This window comes from Narcine bancroftii, chromosome 5 (assembly GCF_036971445.1).
Source record: "Narcine bancroftii isolate sNarBan1 chromosome 5, sNarBan1.hap1, whole genome shotgun sequence".
NCBI lineage: Eukaryota > Metazoa > Chordata > Chondrichthyes > Torpediniformes > Narcinidae > Narcine > Narcine bancroftii.
The window spans coordinates 85,574,155-85,595,817 of record NC_091473.1 but is presented as its reverse complement, the minus strand read 5'-3'; the positions used below and the strand labels follow the sequence as shown (position 1 = coordinate 85,595,817).

The 21,663-nt window shown below is 38.5% G+C and overlaps 1 protein-coding gene across 1 annotated transcript in view; it reads right to left on the bottom strand.

Moving 5' to 3' along the window:
* Positions 1–19,149, bottom strand: part of prg4b (proteoglycan 4b) — a 32,281-nt gene extending 13,132 nt beyond the window's left edge. Inside the window, exons 1-5 of the mRNA XM_069938186.1 lie at positions 19,054–19,149; positions 14,105–14,221; positions 13,112–13,231; positions 10,322–11,491; positions 9,648–9,886 (exon numbers count right to left, since the gene is read on the bottom strand). Coding sequence (XP_069794287.1) covers positions 9,648–9,886; positions 10,322–11,491; positions 13,112–13,231; positions 14,105–14,221; positions 19,054–19,144 — 1,737 coding nt within the window. The 5' untranslated portion in view covers positions 19,145–19,149. The remainder of the gene's footprint in view (positions 1–9,647; positions 9,887–10,321; positions 11,492–13,111; positions 13,232–14,104; positions 14,222–19,053) is intronic.
* Positions 19,150–21,663: the final 2,514 nt, after the last annotated feature.

Below are 21,663 nucleotides of genomic sequence, written 5' to 3'. Positions count from 1 at the left end.
CATGGAGTCTCTGCCTCCCCTTAGGTACCCCCACAAACTCAAAATAATGGCAGAGTCTATGCTTGCACATGTTTTCTGGCATTTTCTGTGGTCCGACAATGGCCAGGTCCCAATGCTGCGTGCTTGAAGCAGGAGGAATCAATTTAAAATATTTTTCATGAAATATTTTGGACAATATGCAATTTCAAAGTGAACTGAATTTAACCTCCAAGATGGACATCTTGAGTTATAAGATTCATTTCTTTTATAATAGTTATTTCCACTAACCAGGACAGACTTGTTAATTCTGGATAAGAAATGATACTACACCTTTGGATTTTCTGATATTTAAAATCAATGTATAGTCCACATTGTTTTGCCTTTATATTGAGATCTGTTACCTGGTATTTATTCGGAACAATGAGCTTAATGGTTTTTAAGCTTGAAAACCATTGATTCTTCTGCATTGGTCTTTACTATTTTATCTTTGGTGGTAGATTCCAGAGGACTTTGCAAGATATTGACCTCTGCCATTTCCACCTTTTCTAACATTGGATCTCTGACTAAAGGGCATGCAGGTACAGTGGATTGTAATATTCTCACTTTATTTAAGTTTAAACCAATGCAAGGGGATTTCTGAGGAATATCAGACTGTCTTTGTTCCACGATATGGAAATTATTAAGATTTAAAGCACTTTGCTCAAATGTGGGGTTTGTCATTCTTACTTTTTCTAAAAGCTTGGAGTTTTGCAGGCCATTTTCTGGAATAGTGGTTCTTTCTTTGTTCACATTTTGTAACATTGCTACTATTTTTGCAGAAAGAATGGTTTGAATTGTCATTTTATGACCTAAATTCTCTGTATCCAAAGTAATATCTTTTTTTTGAGCAAAATGTGACTTTTTTGGATCCATATTTGCTTGCTTTTTAGGAACAATGGGCTTTATAGTTTTAGACTCCTATAGTCTCATCTTCAGAAACAGGAGGAGCTTTTTTTTCTTTATCAAGGTCTTTTGAATCTCTGGAAACATGATTAGTAGGAATGGGCATTTTGATTCTTTTCTTGATCATGGAGTTTGAATCCTTGGAACCACCATTTTTGTCATTCCACTTTTTTTGACCTTAGAATAAGTGGGGCTATCTTTAAGACCAGTGAGATTTGTCATTCCTTCCTTGTCCATGTTTGGGGGCATGGCTACAGATTTTTTAGCAGGGATAATTTGTATTGATGCCACAACTGATGGTCAGGAATGAGATTAATTGTACTGTTTGGAACAAAGGACTGCAACATTTTAGAATGTATGTGTTTTGATTCATTAAAATTCATTGGTTTTGTGACTTCTTGCTCTAAATGTGTTAAATATGAGGAATTATCTTCATGATCTGTGAACACTGTCATTCCTCCTTTATTGATTTTAGAATTCATGGTCCTATTTTCAGTAACAGAGGTGGTTATGAAACTATATGCAGGAGTAGAGGATGCTCTTACTGTATTATCTAAGTCTTCAGAATTAGGAAAACCATCTTCAGGAAAACTGTATGTTGTTCCTTTACCCGTGATTGTTGAATTTGTGGCTGTATCCTTGTTAATGGAAGATGATGTCACTCCTTTAGAATTGGTCCTAACTTCAGGGACAGAATGCACTACAGTTACTTTATCCAAAATTTCAGTATTGTTAAAACCATCAATAGGAATGAAGTGCAGTGTCTTTCCTTTATTCAAGGCAATAGAACCTATAGAATGACCTTTGTTAATGGAGGACGCTGTCATTTCTTTCTCTGAGTTATTAGATTCTGTGGTCTGATTTTTCATAACGTGATACATGGTTGTTCCGTTGTTCAAGAACTTAGAATCTGTGAAAGTACCTTCTTGAGTTGTAACTTCTTCATTTAAGAGTTTAGAATTCTTGGGACTATATTTTTTAATAATGGATGCTATTATTTCTTTCGCAAAGATTTTAGAATCTGTCGTTCTATTTTGGGTAGCACTAGATGTTTTAGAATGAGTGGATCCATCTTCAGGTGGAGAAGTCATTTTTATTCCTTCAGCCATGATTTTGGAAACAATCGTTTTAAATTCAGAAATAGGGGTTGAAGTTTTTCCTTTATCCAACCTTTTAGAATCCTTGGAAACATCTTCAGGAACAGTGGACCTTGCCATTTGCTTATCTAAGAATTGAGTATCTATTGCCTGACCTTCAGGAAAAGAGGATGCTGACATTCCTTTGTGTGTGATATTTGAATCCATAGTGTTAACAACTTCAGGAATGGTGGATGTTGTCATTCTGTTATCTAAGATTTGCGATACTGTATAAACATCTCCAGGAACAGGATTTGTCATTTCTTTGTTGAATATGTTGGAATTTATTGTCTCGCCTTCAAGAATAGGTGTTCTCAATTTTATGTTGAGAATTTTTAAAAATGTGGGACTAACTTCATTTATAGAGGATTTTGTCATTCCTTCATCCATATTTTTAAAATCTGAGGAAGCTCTATTTGGAGTTGGGTGTGACATTAATTCATGCCGTATTTTGGAACTTGTGATGCCATCTGCAGGAACAAGTGGCATTGTTATTCCTTTCTCAAAGAGTTTAGAAGCTGTGGACCTATGGTCAGTAACCGAGGGCTTTGTAAATAATTTGTCCAAGATTTTAGAATGTGAAACTCTATCCACAGGAATAGTAGGCTCTGCCATTCTGTTAACTGAGGCTTTAAAACCTGTGTTTGTATCTCCAGGAACAGGAGGTGGCGTCATTCTATTATGCATAGTTTTAGAATCTGTGTAAACATTTTTGTGAAAACTTATTGTTGTCATGCCTTTATCCAAAGTTTTATAATTGATGGATGCAGCTTCAGGATCAGAGGGAATTATCATTTTTTTATCCAAGATTTTGGAATCTGTGGAAGTATCTTCAGTTACTGAGGGCACAGTCCTCTCATTGTGCAGGATTTTTCTATCAATGGAAATATATTTAGGAACAGTAGTTATCATTTCTTTACCCATTACATCAGGATTCATGGAAGATTCTTTTGTGATAACGTGTGTTATTCCTGTATTGTGGATTTTAGATACTGTGGAAACATCTTCATGGATAGAATGCATTGTCTCATCTTTAGAAACAAAAGCTGTTGTCGTTCCTGCCCCCAAGGATGTAGAATCTGTGAAACCATCTTCATAAGTAGGTGATGTTGCCAATCCCTCATGTAATACTTCAGAATATGTCCTCCTATCATCAGGAAATGGGGATGAATTCATTCTTGTGTTCAAGATTTTTGTCGCTTTGGTCTCATTTTCAAGAGCATGCGAGATTGTTTCCAAGAGTTTTAAATCTATGGAAACATTTTCAAGAACAGACGAAGTTGTTATTGCTTGATCCAAAATTTTAAAAACTGTCGAAGCACCTTCAGAAATTGGGGAGTAGGAGGATTGTTTGTCTGAGAATTTTGAATTTGTGTAATCATTTTCAGAAAGTGTAATTTTATCCAGTATATCAGGATCTGAAAAATTATCTTTTGGGATGACATGTGTTGCTAATCCTGTATCCGTGATTTCAAAATCTACAGTTCCATTTTGAGGAACATCTTTAAGAGAGCCTTTAGAATATCTTTGCACCTCTTCAGTTACAAGATGAGTTATTGACATTCCTTTATCTAAAATGATAGAATCTGAAGAAACATCTTTTTGAACTGAGAGAACTGTCATTTGTTCATTCAAGATTTTTGGATCAATGGAATTACCTTCAGGAGCAGTGGTTGTTATTCCATTATCTACTATTTTAGAATCCATGATCCCATCTTTAGGAACAGATGGAGTTGTATTTGAGGGCATTGTTATCCCATTATGTAGAAGTTTTGCATCCATTGAATTGTGTTCAGGAATAGAGATTGTGACTTCTTTTTCCAGGATTTTAGAATCAGTGGCCCTATCGACAGCAACAGAGAATGTTATAATTTCTTTATCAACTCCAATTGGAACCAAGGAAACCTCTGGTGTAGCAGAGTGTATTGTTATTCTTGTGTTTGAAGTTTTAGATTCTGTGGAAGCGGCCTCTGCAATTGAGGATGATGTCATTCTCTTTTTAAATATGTCACCTTCAGGAATAATGCCTGTTGGCAATACTTTGTACAGAATTTTAGAATATGTTATCTTATCTTGAGGAATGGGTGACGATGTTATTCCTTTTTTTGAGACTTTGGAATCTGTGGCTCCATTTTCAGGAACTGAGGAACTTGCCATTGACGTATCCAAGATTTTTGATTCAATGGAAATATTCTTTGTGATGAAGGCTGTTACCCTTGTTTTTTCCATGATTTTAGAATCTTTGGTCACATCTACTAAAGGTGATATTTTATTTTCCGAGATTTGAAGATTTGTGGACACCTCTTCAGTAATTGAAGGCACTGTCATGTCATTATTCAAGATTTCTGCATCCAGGGACTTATCTTCAGGAATATTAGTTGTTACTTCTTGGATTTTAGAATAATTAGTCCTATTTTTAGGAGTGGACAGACTTGCCAATTCTTTCATTAGTTTACTAGGATCTAAGGAAGCTTCTTCTGGGAGAATGTGTGTTGTCATTCCTCTGTCCAAGATTTTAAGTTCTATGGAAGTATCATCTGTCATAAGAGCTGTAGTCATTTCTTTATCCAAGAAGATGGAATCCATGGTACTATTCTTAGGAGCAGTGTCTGTTGACATTATTTTAGGTGAGATTTTAGAAGCTGTCATTACTGTAACCGCACTTGTTAAATTAGTGGAATCATTTTCAGGAACAGTGGTTGTTATTCCTTTATCCAAGATTTTAGAATCTATGTTGTCATAAACAGAAGGAATTGTCATTGTTTTATCCAAGTCTTCTGAATGATTAGAAGCATCTCCAGCAATAACAGATGTTGACAATATTTTACCCAATGTATTAGAACCTGTCATATCATTTTGAGTAAAAGGGGCTTTAATTATTCCTTTAGTCATTGGGCCTTTATCAGGATCAGAAATTGTTGTTGTTCCAGTAAACAAAATTTTAGAATCCAGGAGTTCATCTACATGATCAATAGGAGTTGTTCTGTTGGTTAAGAATATGGAAACTATGTTTCTATGTTTAGGAAAAGATGTTTTTGAATCTGTGGTTTCACCTTCTGGAACAGAAGATGAGATGATTTTGTGATCCAAGGTATGCAAATCTGTAAAGGCTTCTGCATGAACAGAGTATGCCTCTTCAGACACTGTTTGTGTGGTCATTCCTGTCTCAAAGACGTTATATTCCATGGAAGTACCTTCTCCGATAAAGGCTGTTGTCAATGTTTTACCCAAGATTGTAGAATCTGTAGTCGCATCAATAGGAAAAATGGAATTTGCCATTTTGTTATCCAAAGATTTAGAACTTGAGGAAATATCTTCAGAAACTGAAGTCATTGTCATACCATTGTTCTGTATTTTTGAATCCACTGAAATTCCTTTGGAAATAATTGTAGTTCCTTCATCCAGCAGTTTGGAATCATTGGTCATGTCTTCTGGAGCAAAATGTGTTGTCATTCCTTTTTCCAATGTAGTAGAAACTGAGGAAGCCTCTTTAGGGATAGAAGGTGTTATTATTCCCCTGGCATCTGTGGAATCAACTTTATTGGTAAAGACAGAAGTCAGTTCATTATCCAAAAATAAAGAACCTGTAGGGTCACTTTCAGAAATTGAGTCTGTTGATATCTTGTACAAGGTCTTGGAATATGTGATCCCATCTTGAGAAATCGGTGAAGTGGTTCTTCCTTTTACCAAGATATTTGGATCAGTGAAATCATCAGGAACAGGAGTTGTTACTCCTTTACTTAAAATTTTAGAATCCATGGTCCCATCTTCAGGAACAGAAGTTGTCTTTGCATTGTGCAAGATTTCTGAATCTGTGAAAGTATCTCCAACAATAGTGGAAGTCTCTAATTTATTACCAAGCCCATTAGAATCTGTGATCCCAATTTCTGGGAAAGAGGCAGCTGTTGCTCTTTTATTCATGGTCCCATTGCCAGCAACAGATGTTATTCCATCATCCAAAATTTTAGAATCTATGAATCCACTTTCACGACCAATGGCAGTTACTGTTTTATTATCCAACAATGCAGAATCCATGTTTTCTTTGGATAATGAGGACGCCGTCATTACTTCGTAAAAGATTTTAGAATATGTGGTTTTGTCTTCTTGGACAGGCGATGTGATGATTCTGTTAACCAGGGTTTTTGAATCTGTAGAAGCCAAGACAGGATCAGAGGGGGTAGTGCTTTCATTAACCAAATTGCTGGGATCCAAAGATGCCTCTTCATGGAAAATGTGTGTTGTTTCTGCCTCCAAGATTTTAGATTCTGTGGAAAAATCATGTGGGATAAAGATTCTTTTTGTTATTTTTTCCAAGATTTTAAAACCTGTGGTCATATCAACAGAAAATGAGGAATTTGTCAAGTTGTTATCCAAGAGTTTAGAACTTGAGGATATGACCTCAGTAACTGTGGGCAATGTCATTGCGTCATTGTAGATTTTTGATTTGATAGAATCATCTACAGGAATGGTAGTTGCAGGTTCTTTATCCAGGAGTTCAGAATCATTGGACCTATCTCTAGGAAAGGAAATTGTTGTCATCTCTTTATCAAATATTTTTGAAACTGAGGATGCCTCATTTGGGGTTGTATATGATATTTCTGTGTCTGAACGTTTAGATTCTATGGAAGCAACTTTTGTGCTGGAGGCTGCTGGCATCCCTTTATTAAAAAATACAGAATCTATGGTGCCACCTTCAGGAATGGCGTATGTTGACATTATATTGGAACTTGTGGAAATGTTGTTGATGATTGAGGGCATCGTTACCCCATTATATAGGATTTCTGAATCCATGGAATCCTTTTCAACTACAGTGATTGTTTTCATTCTTTCATTTAAGATTTTTATATCTGAAGATCCACTTTCAAAATCACTGTAGGTTGTTAGCATGTTATCCAAGATTTCAGGATACATTTTCCCATCTTGAAGAATAGAAGATGTAGTCATTTCTGTTTTTATAAGTTTAGAATCTGTGAAACTATCTTCATCAGCAAAGGGTATTGTGAACCTTTCATTTATAACTTTGGAATCCTTTGTCCCATCCTCAGGAACAAAGAATGTTGTCAATGCAGTATCTGAGATGTTAGATTCAGCTGTTCTCTCTCCCGGAATAGATGGTCTGATCACAGTATTGGTGATCTTGGAGTCTGTTGTTCTCTCATTCAATGCAGTGAACATTGTGTGTACTATTTTAGAATCCATGGTCGTAGGTTGAGGAACAGAAGGAGTTGTCATTCTATTCTCCATGATTTTAGAATCTTCAGAATAGTCTGCAGGAATAGAGGGTGTAGTAATTTTGTAATATTGGATCTTGGAACTATTGGTAGGATCTTCAGTAGCTGGTTGCATTGTTATTCCATTGTTCAGGATTTCAAAATCAATAGGACTATTTTCAGAAAAATCGGCAGGTTCTCTTTCTAGAAATTTAGAATTATTGGTCCAACCTTCAGGAACAGAAGGCGTTATTGTTCCTTTATCCAATATTCTAGGAACCGATGAAGCCTCTTTCGGGGCACTCTGTATTATTTGTGTATCTGAAGTTTTGGATTCTCGAGAAATAACTTCTGCAATTGAGACTGCTGTCATCTGTTTATCCAAAACTATAGATTCTGAGGTGTTGTCTTCAGGAAAAGGTGAATCGGTTATTTTTTTATTTGAGGTTTTTAAATTTGTGGAAGTTACATCAAGAGTAGTTAGTATAACTTCATCCACAATTTTAGGGTAAGTGAACCTTCCTTCAGAGATATCGTATGTTGATGTTTTGTGATTCAAGATTTTAGAATCTGTAATTTCACTTTCCATAAGAGCTGATGATGTCAATGTATTATCAATAGTCCTATATTCAGGAACAGTGGGAGTTGTCATTGCTTTTTCCAAGATTTTTGAATCTGTGGAAGCAGAATCATTGAATGTCCCCAATTGATAATCCAAAACGTGAGAATCTGTTATCCCATCTACAGGAAAAACGGTAGTTCTGTCTTCGGGAACAGATGTAATTGTTAATCCTTTATCCAAGATTTTCAACTTTGTGAAAACATCATCAGAAATAGGAGATGTTATTAATTTTGACTGGATTCTTGAACTTGAGGTCTCATCTGGTGGAATCAGGAGCATTGTCATTCCATTATCTGACACTCTAGAATCAGTAGAAACTTCTGCATGAACAGAGGAAGTTGTCAAAGCGTGTTTGGATACATTTGGACCTGTAGATGCCTCTTGAGGGATGATATACATTTTCTCATCTTGAGCAACTCTGTTCATTGTCATTTCAGTATCCAATATTTTGGACTCTGTCATTTCATTGTCAGGATCTTTGGACCATGACATTACTTTATACATCATACTAGAATCAGTGGTCATCTCTCCCTCAATAGGCATAGTAGTTGTCATTCCTTTGTCTAAGATTTTAGATTCTATAGTATTGTCTTGTGGGATCAAGACTGTTGTCCTTCCTTTATCCAGAATGTTAGAATTTGTGGAAGTATATGCAGGATCAGGGGGTGTCTTAATTCTATTATCCAAGATTTTAGAACTTGTGAAAACATCTATGCTATTAGAGTCCTTTGTTATTCCATTGATCAAGAGTTTTGAATCGATGGAACCACTTGAGGGAACAATGGTTGTTATTCCTTGATCTAAGATTGTAGATTCACTGATCACACCTTCAGGAATGGAGCTGGCCATTCCTTTATGTAGTTTACCAGAATTTGAATTTGAAGAATTTGCCATGTGTGATGGCATTCCTGTGTCCAAGAATTTAAAATCAACAATCCCATCTTGAGCAACACTGCTCATTGTCATTTCAGTATCCAATATTTTGGACTCTGTCATTTCATAGTCAGGATCTTTGGACCATGACATTACCTTATACATCATACTAGAATCAGTGGTCATCTCTCCCTCAATAGGCATAGTGGTTGTCATTCTTTTGTATGAGATTTTAGATTCCATTATCTCATTTTCAACAGTTGTTGTTATTTCAGTATTCAAGGTTTTTAAATCCATAGAAATATCTTTAGAAAGTTGTGCTGGCAATTTCTGATCCAAGATTTTAACATTTGAGATCCTACCTTCAGGAAGAGGGGAAGTTGTTATTTTATGTAGAACTTTAGAGTTAGTGGCCTCACCTACCATCTCAGGGAATGATGTCATCCCGACATATGAGATTCTTGAAGTTGCAGAAGCATCTCCCGAAACAGGGGAAGTTGTCATTCTATTATCAATTAGATTTGAATCCATGGAAGCCTCTTCAGGGACAGTGTGTGTTGGCATTCCCATGTGCAGGATGTTATTATACTCCATGAACTCACCTTCAGTAACACTGCCATTTATTTTGCTCATCATATTCCCACTGTCAAGAATGGAAGATGTGGCTATTCTTGTATCTAAAATTGTGGAATCTGTGAAACTATCTTTATGAGCAAAGGGTGTTGCCAACCCTTTGTCTAAACTTGTCGCATCCCTGGTCTCATCCTCTGGAATAGAGGGTGTCGTCATTAAATTATACAAGGCTTTAGAAACCTCAGTCCTGTCCTGAGGAAATGGGGAAGATATTATCTTATTCAAGAATTTAGATACTGTGGTCTCACCTACCCGAACAGCAAGTGATGGCATTCTCTTATCCAAGATTCTTGCATCTGTAGAAGCAGTTGATGGAAGAGCAGAAGTTTTCATGACATTCCCTGATATTCTCGGACCAGTTGGAACCTCTTCTGGCTCAGGGTTTCGTGTCATTCCCTTGTCCACGATTTTTGAATCTGTAGAAGAAGCATCTTGTGGGACAAAGACTGTTGTCGTTCCTTTATCCAGGATGTTAGCATGTGTGGTGTAATCTGTAGGAATGGAGGGAATTATCATTCTATTAGTGAGAGTCTTAGAACTCTTGGACATATCTTCAGCAGCTGAGGGGATAATCATTGCATTATTTGAGATTTTTAAATTGATAGAGTTACTTTCGGGAATGGTTGTTACTACTTCATTTGGGATTTTAGAATTATTGGTCCTATTTTCAGGAGTAGACAATGTTGTCATTCTTCTATCCATTATACCAGGAACTGAAGAGGCCACCTCTGGTGCAGCATGTGTGACTGAGATTTTGTGTTCTTTAGAAGTAACTTCTGTGCCAGAAGCTGTTCCTTTATCCAAAAATTTAGAATCTACATACATTATTGTTATTCTGTTACCCAATCGTTTTGAAGTTATGGATGCATCATCAGGAACAATAGTTGTTTTCATTCCTTTTAAGTTTTTATGATCTGTGGACCTACCTTCAGAAGCACTGTACATTTTTGTTCTGTTATCCAAGGTTTTAGAATGGGTCTTCCCATCTTCAGGAACAGATGTTATTTGTTTATCCAAGAATTTAGGATCTGTCAAATTATCTGCACTAGCAAAGGGTGTTGTCAACCCTTCTGAGATTTTAATGTCCCTCGTCCCATCTTTAGGAATAGAGGACGTTATCATCACATTATCCAGGATGTCAGAATCTCTGGTTTTATCAGTAGGAAATGGAGAATTTGTCATTGTTTTATGTAAGAATTTGGATATTGTGGACTTATTCACCACAAAAGAAAGTGATGTCACTTCCTTATCCAAGATTCTTGCATCTGTAGAAGCAGTTGATGGAAGAGCAGAAGTTGTCATGACACTCTCTGATAATCTAGGACCAGTGGGAACAATCTTCTCCTCAGAGTTTGGTGTTATTTCTCTGTCCAAGTTTTTAGAAACTGTGGAAGCATCTTGTGGGATGTTAGCATGTGTGGTGTTATCTGTAGAAACTGAGAGAATTGCCAGTCTATTATCAAGGTTTTTAGAACTCTTGGGAATATCTTCAGTAGTTGATGGGACAGTCATTGCATTTGAATTGAGGGAATTACTTTCTGTGACAGTAGTTGCAACTTTATTTGGGATTTTAGAATCATTGTTCTTATCTTCAGGAATGGACAATGTTGTTATTCTTCTATCCAATATACTAGGAACTGAAGAAACCTCCTCTGGGGCAGCACGTGTTGTTGTTTGTGTGTCTGAGATTCTGCGTTCTTTCGAAGCAGCTTCTGAATTAGAGACTGTTGTCCTTCCTTTATCCAAAGATATTGAATCTGTGTTGCCATCTTTTGGGATAGTTGTCATTTCTTTATAATTTTTTTTTGAATTTGTGGAATCATCCTCAGTAACCGTGGTCATTTTCATTCCTTTATTCAAGGTTTTGGAACCCATGGTCCCAAATTCAGGGACAGCAGATGTTGTCGTAGTTTTCAGCAACATTGCAGATTCAGTAGTCCTATCTTCTGAAATAGGTGTTACTTTTCCACTATCCAAGATTTTCGAGTCAATGGAAGCATCTACAGGAAAACTAGTTTTTGCTATTCCTTTATCTAAGATTTTAGAATCATCTTTCATGATGGCCGATCCTTCCATTACTTTGGCACTTGCATTTTCTGTAAAAGTAAGTTGTGATAAATTAGAAATAAATAAGTATCTTTATTTCCTTGGTACATATTCACTCTCAGCTATCAATTAATTACTGGACAGTGGAAATTTCACTTTATTTCATTTGTGATCAAAAATCTTAGGAATAACAATGTTCTGTCTTCCTCACAGGTGATTTTGCTTTTGTCTCTAATTATTCAGCTTTAAATTTAAGGGATTGGCAATGCATTTAGGGAATCTGACAATGCTATGCTTTAGCTAACATGTCTTTTGCTAATATTTTTGCTGCAAAAATATTATTTCCTGGATGTCCAAAAAATCCTTTGGATCTTTATTCCTGCCAGATGCATCTACTGTGCCAAAGTGGTCCTTGTGGCTGAATTCCTCATATTTAACAAGAGCCACATGTTTGTATAACCTTAATTTATCCAGGAAAGAAAGTCATCTGTTCTCTCCAAGATTTCTGGTTCATGGGGGATTCCAATTCTAGTCTCTCTGCCAAAGCAGGACTTGCTCAACCAAGTTTTTATTTATAATTGCTAAAAGTCATCTATTTTCAGATATTTATTACCAAACAGTGAATAATTCTGTTCATAGTTAGGTTTCAATCCTTTCTTTTAAAAATATTTTTTATTGAATTTAATAAAGAACTTTTAGACAGAGGTATAAACCAGTAAAATAACAAACCATTACACAGAATAAATAAACCATTCCATATACCAAAACCTACATAAATTGTAAATCAAAACTATAATTCTTATTAAAATATTTTAAATCTTATCTAAAGCATTAAGTTTAGGATTAAGGTTAACCATGAAACATTCCTCTTATACAATATTCCAATTATATTTGAGAAATGTTATCAAAATGTGAATTGAATTCCAAACTCCAAACCACAATCTTCATAATATATCAAAACTTAATAGTGAAGAGAAAAAAAAAACCAATCCAATGGAAAAAAAATAGAAACTGAAGAATATAATTTCTATTCAGTAAATAATATTAAAAAACCCTTACTTTGGAAATAAAAAGGAATTTACAATTCTCAGGCATTAGCCTTCGTCCCTCTCCATACTATAATCAATGTTTACAATTCTCAATGACACAAACATTTATACAAAATGTTTATTTAACAAAAAAATCCCTTTTAATCAAACCCCAACCTCTAAACAAGGTTAATTAAAATAAAAAAATACATCAAAATATACAATCTTTTCTTTCAACAGCTTATAAACTTGTGTCCAATTTAATGATCCTTGGCCTTCCATAAAATGTTCTTCTTGTCATTCAAGTCAAGGAGCCTGTGTATGCTTGAAAATATTATGCATTATTATAATTAAGTATTTTAATAGATAAACAGTAATATTTTAACTCTAGAATCTGCAAACAAAAATCTTGCTGCAGAATGAAGATGGCGTATAGACAATAGTGTTTATTTTTAAGTTTTCAACACAGATTTCTAGTTTGTTGCAGACTATCAATAACAGATTAAGTTATTCTTTAAAAAAGTTATTTTGAAAGTAAATATGAATGTATCCCTTCTAATTGCAAGGGCAGGAAATGTCCACTATGTTATCATGGTGAAGCTCAGGGTTTTTTTTTGTGTAGCAGTAGAATACTTTTCCTACCTCTTTCACAGTTTGCAACAAAATCAGGGCAGCAGTCACTGAATTTCATACAGTTGCGATCACATTGGCAGTTCCTCCCACGTTCGTGTATCTCAAAGCACCGTCCAGAACAGGAGGTTTCTGTACAAATTCAGAGACAATTTAGTATGCAGGGTGAAAGAAGTGTGCAAAATACATAGAGCGTGGAGTGGACTGGAGAGAGTATTGTCAGGCATCTTCGTAACATCTCAGATGAACTAATATTGGAACTTGTGGGCATGTACAACTATTGAACACACCCTTCAGTGAGGAGATGATTAAAAGCCACAGTGAAACTTTCTCACTGAAGAATATCCTGCTGGCACTATGCTGAAGCATAATTAATAACTAATTGGAGTGTGCCTCGGTTTCTGCCGAATTGGAGAAAACTGCATGATGATCAACTCTTTCATTTTTTCCGGATGTGAAATAACAATATTATTGATTGTACTTTATAAACAAAACCGTGATAGTTAAAGCAGAAAACAAATTCAAGTTCTCAAACATGCTTGGGATTTGATTGATTCTATTCAGGTTTCCAGTTATTTAGAAGTACAGGATTTTATCTACAGCCGCTTTCAGATGGAAGAGTTGGGAGAATGCGGCTCCGGAGCCTGCTGCGGCCGTGTGCGAAACCACATTCAGGTGGCAGCGCTGAAGGCACTGTTCTGGCACCTGAAGAGGCGCCGCACCCTGCGGCCGTGCTCCCACCCGCTTCCCGGTGCCCAGGGGAGCGCTCGGAAGCGGAGAATACGCGGACCCGAAGAGGGTTGGGGAAGTACTCCTCGGGTCAGGGTTCTCCGCTTTCAGGGGGCCTCCCAACAGCACCATTCGGGTCTTTCAGTTGGCTTTCCGTTGAGGTATTCTGGCCCCCTGAAAGCGGCTTATGAATAATCAAAGTTTTTGTGTAAATTTATCTGATGTACCTTCGAGATGAAGAACTGTTAAAGAAAGTGGCTTTCAGTTTCTATTTACCCGATGTACAGAGAGCTCTGTAATCTTCACAACATTCACCATGACGAAGACACTGAGTGTCACAGTGGCAACGGTGGCTTCGATCGTACTGGGACTGACATCTTCCTTTACAGCTGTCTTTACCAAGAGAAAATAACACACAGGTCAACAAAGTAAATAAAACATCCAGATGCGGATTGAACTCAGGGACTCTCTGCACAAGCCCAAGCCCGACTTTTAAAGTCGTTGTCCAGATTTACTCTTCTCGAGGAAGTTTGCCCGTTTCACGTGTTCTGTTTCTTGTGCACGTTATTTAGATGAGTTGAAAGTTGACTCCATGGCAGTGGAGTTGTTCAAACAAACATCGATCTTCCCTGCTGCCGAATGGATAGAGCGGCTGGGGTCGGGGCTGGGCTTCATCCCTGCTGAAATTTGAAGGAAGCGCCTGTGACATGACCGCTGATCATGCCTGGCACCTGCGTCAATGCACTTCGTGTGTTTAGATTGGCACCGGATTGTGCGACAGAAAACAAGTGGAGGAGAGGGATGAGGGACAGGCGGGGGTGGGGCGGAGGAGGAGGAGGAGGAGGGATGAGGGACAGGCGGGGGTGGGGCGGAGGAGGAGAGGGATGAGGGACAGGCGGGGGTGGGGCGGAGGAGGAGGGGTGGGGCGGAGGAGGAGGGGTGGGGCGGAGGAGGAGGGGTGGGACGAGGGACAGGCGGGGGTGGGGCGGAGGAGGAGGAGAGGGACGAGGGACAGGCGGGGGTGGGGCGGAGGAGGAGAGGGATGAGGGACAGGCGGGGGTGGGGCGGAGGAGGAGAGGGACGAGGGACAGGCGGGGGTGGGGCGGAGGAGGAGGGGAGGGATGAGTGACAGACGGGGGTGGGGCGGAGGAGGAGGGATGAGGGACAGGCGGGGGTGAGGCGGAGGAGGAGAGGGATGAGGGACAGGCGGGGGTGGGGCGGAGGAGGAGGGGAGGGATGAGGGACAGACGGGGGTGGGGCGGAGGAGGAGGGATGAGGGACAGGCGGGGGTGAGGCGGAGGAGGAGAGGGATGAGGGACAGGCGGGGGTGGGGCGGAGGAGGAGGGGAGGGATGAGGGACAGACGGGGGTGGGGCGGAGGAGGAGGAGGAGGGATGAGGGACAGGCGGGGGTGGGGTGGAGGAGGAGAGGGATGAGTGACAGGCGGGGGTGGGGCGGAGGAAGAGAAGGTGGTTGAACAGGTGATGGAACTTGAATGAGTCTCGCAGAAGGCGCAGTATGAGAATGAGTTGGGTAAAGGAGTAAAGTCGGAGACTGCAAGGCTGCTGAGAAACGTACATGCACCCCTCTCCCTCGCAAAAACTGTTTAAACGACACGCGGTTTCTTTTGTCTGTACTTTATTGCATTTGAACGAGAAAGAAAGAGAAGTTAAGCTAAAGGGAGACACAGAAGCAAAGGTGAAGAATAAAAGCTCCATGTGAAGATACCGTACAGGTAAGAGAAAAGCCATGTGCTGCAATCAATTGGTTAACACATGGTTTCACTATGCAGTGGACATTCACTTGTGTGCCATCCACTGTGACATTGTTTTGGTGGTTTCTGTGCAGATGACTTGCTCATCTAAAAGGCCACTGGGTATGCAGTATTTTTGTCAGAGTTGGACATATCCATATTCTCCTTATAGTTACCTGTTGGAAATGTGGAGGTTGTTTAGTTACTTGTTTGACTTTTCAGCTCTCATGTGTGTTTATGCAGTATACTGGCCTGAGGAGGATAAAGGCCCTTGTATGAGACAAGGGGATACTCTTTGTGTCTTGATAGCAATCTGCTACTGAAGTTGGCCATTAAATCTTTGGGGGGAGATTTTTTTTTTTTTCTTTCCGTGCTGCCTGACCTCATTAATGGTCCTGATTATCCATTATCTTTTAACACAATGTATAAAGTTGCCATTTCTGCCTCTTGATTCCGTGCCATTTTTCAGATCAATCTTGTCGCACTTACAACATGTCCTAGATAAAGTAGAACATTGGCAGATGCAATTTAGTTCAGAAAAGCACAAGTTGATGTGTTTTGGGAAGTCAAATAGGGTAGGACATATACAGATAATAGTAGGGATGTTAATGGATAAAGAGATCTAGAGTTTCAAGTCTGTAGTCCCATGAAAGTGACAACACAGTTTGGGGAAAGACATATGATATGTTTGGAATATTGGAGTGGGACATCATGTTACAACTTCATGAAACACCAGGTTGGGCTGCACTTGGAATATGACACAGAGTTCTGGTGGTCATACTGAAGGAAATATGTTGCTGGCCTTGAGTGGATGCAAAGGAGATTTACCAGAATATTGCCTGTATTGGAGGACTTTTGTGAGGGGGAGGGATTTGATGGGTAGAGTTTGTTTTCTTGGAGCAAAGAAGGCCGGGGGATGATGTGATAGAAGTACATACACAGTCAGTCAAAATCTTTCGCCCATGAAAGGGTTTCAAAAGCGAGGACATGGGGTTAAGGAGTTTTGAAGGAAATTTGACAAGCAAGTCTTATTTAACTGATGGTGGTTGAGATCTAGAATGCACTGCTAACGTGGAGGTGAAATCGGGTACAATGACTGTAATTTAAAAGCATTTGGACAAGATATGGAAAGATGCAGCTTAGTGTGGGCAAAAAGGTTGTCATTGGATGTGGTGGGCTAAAGGGCCTGTTTCTGTGCCTTTAGACTCTAATTTTTCCTGTAATTTGATTCCCCACACCTACCTACTCACTTATGGCAATGAACAGTGTAAGTTAACGCACACCATTTGGAAAGCGGGAGGAAACCAAACATTATGAGGAAATCTGGTTCTAGGGAAAACATGCAACCACATGTGGCCCTGGAGGTCAGTGTTGCAGGAGCTATGAGACATTAGCATGCTAATATGCTGTCCTTGTCTATCTGAGCTGAATGATAATCTGTTGGAGATACAGAATACCCCCTTCTCTACTACTGGTTTGGACTGCAGGTTCAGCCACACTGAAGCAATGTTCTCATTGAATACCGTACTTGAAATTATTGATATAGTAGAATATCTCAAGGTGAAGCTGTTTGTGTTTTGAAAATCTTGATTGAAGAATTAAGTTTTGGACACCTCATGAGGTTAACTCATTCCCTCCTGGCTCAGAAGCTGGAATAGATTTTTTTTGCACATTTTGGAGTGAGTTCTTGTGTGCTTCAGAATCTTGCTTGACAGCATCAGGAATTAGCTAACAATATAAATTCTCATTTCCAGCAATCAATGATTTTTGCCTAATGATGATGCCTTGAAATGTAAGCTTTGTGACCATAGCTATGATATGTGAACATTATCTCTGTGCTTTCACCCATAAACATCTGTTTCCTACTTTTTCTTGCTAGTTCTTGCTTCATTCATATCTACTCCCTGATGTCTCGAGGACTATTACTCCCAGCACAGTGATAGCTCCCTTCCTGTTTCTGACTTTCACCCACACAGATTCAGTGGACACTCCCTCTGCAGAGTCCTCCCTTTCTATAGCCTTGACACTATCCCTGACCAGTAATGCTACACCTCACCCTTTTCTACTTCCCATCCTATTCTTTTTAAAACATTTAAACCCCAGTTCCTGCATCAGCCAATCCTGCCCTTCCTCCAGCCAAGTTTCAGTAATGGCCACAATATCGTAGTTTCACGTACTGATCCATGCTCTAAGTTATTCCCTTTATTCCTAATACTCCTAGCGTTGAAATAGACACATTTCAACCCATCTAATTGCTACCTTTACGTTTTGTCTGCTGCCTGTCCTTCCTCACCAACTCAGAGCACCTAGCATCAGGCTTTTGTCCTTCTACCCTAATCTCTGCACTCACATTCTGATTCCCACCATCCCCTCCCCACCCCACCAAACTAGTTTAAGCCCTCCCCAACAGCTCTAGCAAACCTGCCCCCCAGGATATTGGTCCCTTTCAAGTTCAGGTGCAGCCTGTCCTTTTTGTACAGGTCAGACCTTCCCCAGAAGTGATCCTAATAATCCATAAATCTGAACCCCTGCACCGACTCTTCAGCCACACATACATCTGCCACAACTTTCTATTCCAACCCTCTCTGGCATGTGACGGGCAGCAATCCTGAGATTACTACAATTAAGGTCGTACTTAAACTTTCCTATCTCCCTATATACTCTCTTCAGGACCTCATTTCCTCCTCCTATCTATGTCATTGGTCCCATTGTGGACCACAACATCTGGCTGCTCACCCTTCCCCTCCAGATGTTATGAACTTGATCAGAGACGACCCTGACCACAGCAACCTGGGAGGCAACATACCATCCGGGAGCCTCGATCTCATTCACAGAACTTGTCTAATCAATGAGTCCCCAATCACCATTGCTCTCCTCTTCTTCTCTCCTCCCACCCACCCTTTTCCTTCTGAGCCAGGGGTCAGCCTCATTGCCAGAGATATAACCACCACAACTTGTCCCTGGTAAAACGTCCTTCCCAACAGTATCTAAAACAGTATAATTGTTGAGGGGAATGGCCACAGAGATTCTGTGCTCTTTCTGCCTCTTCCCCTTCCCTCTCCTGACAGTTACCCAGTTATCTGTCTCCTGACCATTACTAGCTGTGCCTCCCTTAAGATCTTCAGTTCATCCCATAGAGAAGGCTGATATTGCTTCAATAAATATTTAATTTACAGATAGATAGCTGCTGATTGATCGTACCAAAGGTTGAAGATTTATTTGACATTTGGACACTTGTGTGTGTGGTCTGGAAATATTGTAAGATGGTGCTGGTTGGTGGTTTGAGTACTGAGGCATCACAGTCAGGGCCATTTCTGACAGTTTGGGGTTGTGAATAGGAATTGTAAATGCCTTTAATCTGCTTAAATAGAACAATGTACTCTTGTTGCAAACATACCCTATTGCCCTTGTCTATGTAAAATTATCAAAATTAATTATTTTGTCATTAATGTTACTTCATTTTCAACACTTACCTTGAGTTGAGATTACGTTTGGCAAGTTAAAGGAGAATGCAACTAAAAGAATTGTTCGCCATGTGATATTTTGAGGACTGCCCATCTTCATCAGCTTGTAACTACATGAAGGAAGCATAAATTTATAGTAGGGATAGTTTAATATACAATATTGTTCAGGATGACTCTGTGGTCATTGAAGCCAAGAAAAACCTCTACTTCTATGCATCTTTCATTATATTAGATCTTTTTAGGTGGTTTAAAGCCAATCAAATATTTTTAAAGAAAAGTTATATCAATATGGAGAAATTAATTAAATAAAATATCAGGTTATTTGCTTACAGTGATGCTCATTAAAGGATAAATATTTGCAAAGGCCCGGCTACTTTTTAAAGTAGGAATAGAACCCGTTGCATATAGCTCGGAGGACAAACTAGCTTAAGGTGAACGTCTTTGATTTAGGTTTTACAATAGCTGAAGAAGCCTGGATAGAAATTTGCCAGAATAGTATTCGGAAATTGATTAATGCTAGATTAGCGATGATTAATTATAATTTTATACATCAGTTATATTTAACACCGGAGAAACTAAAAAAGTTTGGCCTTAGTAAGTCGGATTGCTGTTTTCGCTGTGACCAGACGGCTAATACTTTTTTGCACACTGTCTGGCTTTGTGATCGATTGCAACAGTTTTGGAAAGGTATTCAATCTATACTTAATAGTTTATCTAATATCTGTCTTGTATTAGATCCTGATATATTTTTATTAGGGAATATGCAATCATTAATTGATTTGGGCCTACAAGATTATCAGATTTCTTTTATCTATTTAGCTCTAGCTGTGGCCAAGAAATGTATAGCACTTACTTGGAAAGACAGAAATATATTAACTTTAGATAGGTGGCATTTGGAGATGAAATCCTGTTTGACCATGGAAAGGATATCTTTTTCAATTCAGGATAGGATGTCTTTTTATAGGTTGAAGTGGACTCCGTTTGTTAAATATATGCATGATGTTTTTAAATGTGATATTTTAGTATTGATAACTTTTTTTGTTAGTATCTTTACTTGTTATGTTTTATTTTTTTTTGTAAGTGGGCTTTTTTTTCTTATATATAATATTGTTCACTTTATTAACTCTTCACTCTTTATTTTGGGGGGGTTAGACTAATTCTAAGTTAGGTTATTAATGTTGTGTAATAATTATTGGGGGGGGTTAGTTTATTTAGTTTACCGATGTGGTACTGTAATTTTATTATCTTACTTTTATTCTTTTTAAATGTAATCCTCTATTTTATTCATGTTATAAAATCTTAAATAAAGTTTTTAAAAAAAAAAAAAGGTGAACGTCTTTCGAAAGACAGCATTTTTGAGAGTGCAGTGAGAATGCTGTACTTAAGATAATGCTGACACTAACAAAGAAGATTAATTTGCTTTCTTAATTGATGCATGTGCAGTTTCACTCTGGGCCTTGTGTCTGGAAGGTCATGTGACTTTTCTGATCCACAAGTGTAGTCGAAGTGAATTTGGAGAGTATTGCTGGCTAAAACAATGTTGGATGTTAGATTCCACTTTATATGGTTACAAATAGATTTTGCTCTGAAACTGCTTGATCATTAACCTTGTCATCCAAGGCAATAAAGGCCAATTCTAGTGACAGCTTTATCTTAATTAACTTGAGTTAAGTGAGCACAAAATAAGGATCAACTTTGCCAGCTGCTTGACTCTACAGAAGAGCAGACATGGTCCTTAACCCTATTAATCACCAAGGAAGGCAAAACCAGTATTTACAGGACATGGAGGGATTGAATTCAGGAGTAGAGAGGTCATGTTGCAACTCTACAAATCTCTGGTAAGACCACACTTAAGAGTATTATGTTCAGTTCTGGTCACCTCATTATAGGAAGGATATGGAAGCTATGGAGAGGGTGCAGAGGAGATTTACAAGCCTGGATTGAGAAACAAGTCTTATGAGGCAAGGTTACCAGAACTGGGACTTTTCTCTTTGGAGTATAGAAGGATGAGAAGATACTTGGTAGTGATCTACAAGATTGTGAGAGGCATAGATAAGGTGGACAGCCAGCTCCTGCTTCCCAGAGCAGGATCAGCAAACACCAGAGGACATATGTTCAAAGTTAAGGGAGGGAAGTTTAGGGTGTTTTTTTTTTTTTTTTTACACAGTGTTGTTGGTACCTGGAATGCCTTGCTGGATTGGTGGTGGAGGCTGAAACACTGGGGACATTTAAGAGTCCCTTAGATAGACACATGGATGAAGAAAAAGAGGGTTATGGGGTAAGGGGGGGTTAGTTTTTTATTGGAAGGGTCGACACAATATCGTGGGCTGAAGGGTCTATATATTGTATATATTGTTCTATACTGTCTATATATTGTTCTATGTCGGGTTCCATGATAGTGCACTGTGAAATGAAGTATTTAACTGAACATGATGCTCTCTTTGAGCTTATTGTCTAAAAACTGGACCACTGGGTTTTTATTGCACTATATTTGTGGTTTACAGAAATGCATGAATCTCCCAGAAGGGCTACAAAATTATATGAAAATATAATATATTACATACAATAATAAATATAATTTTCATAAAAGGGGGGGAGGGGTGCATGCAGAAGATCTGA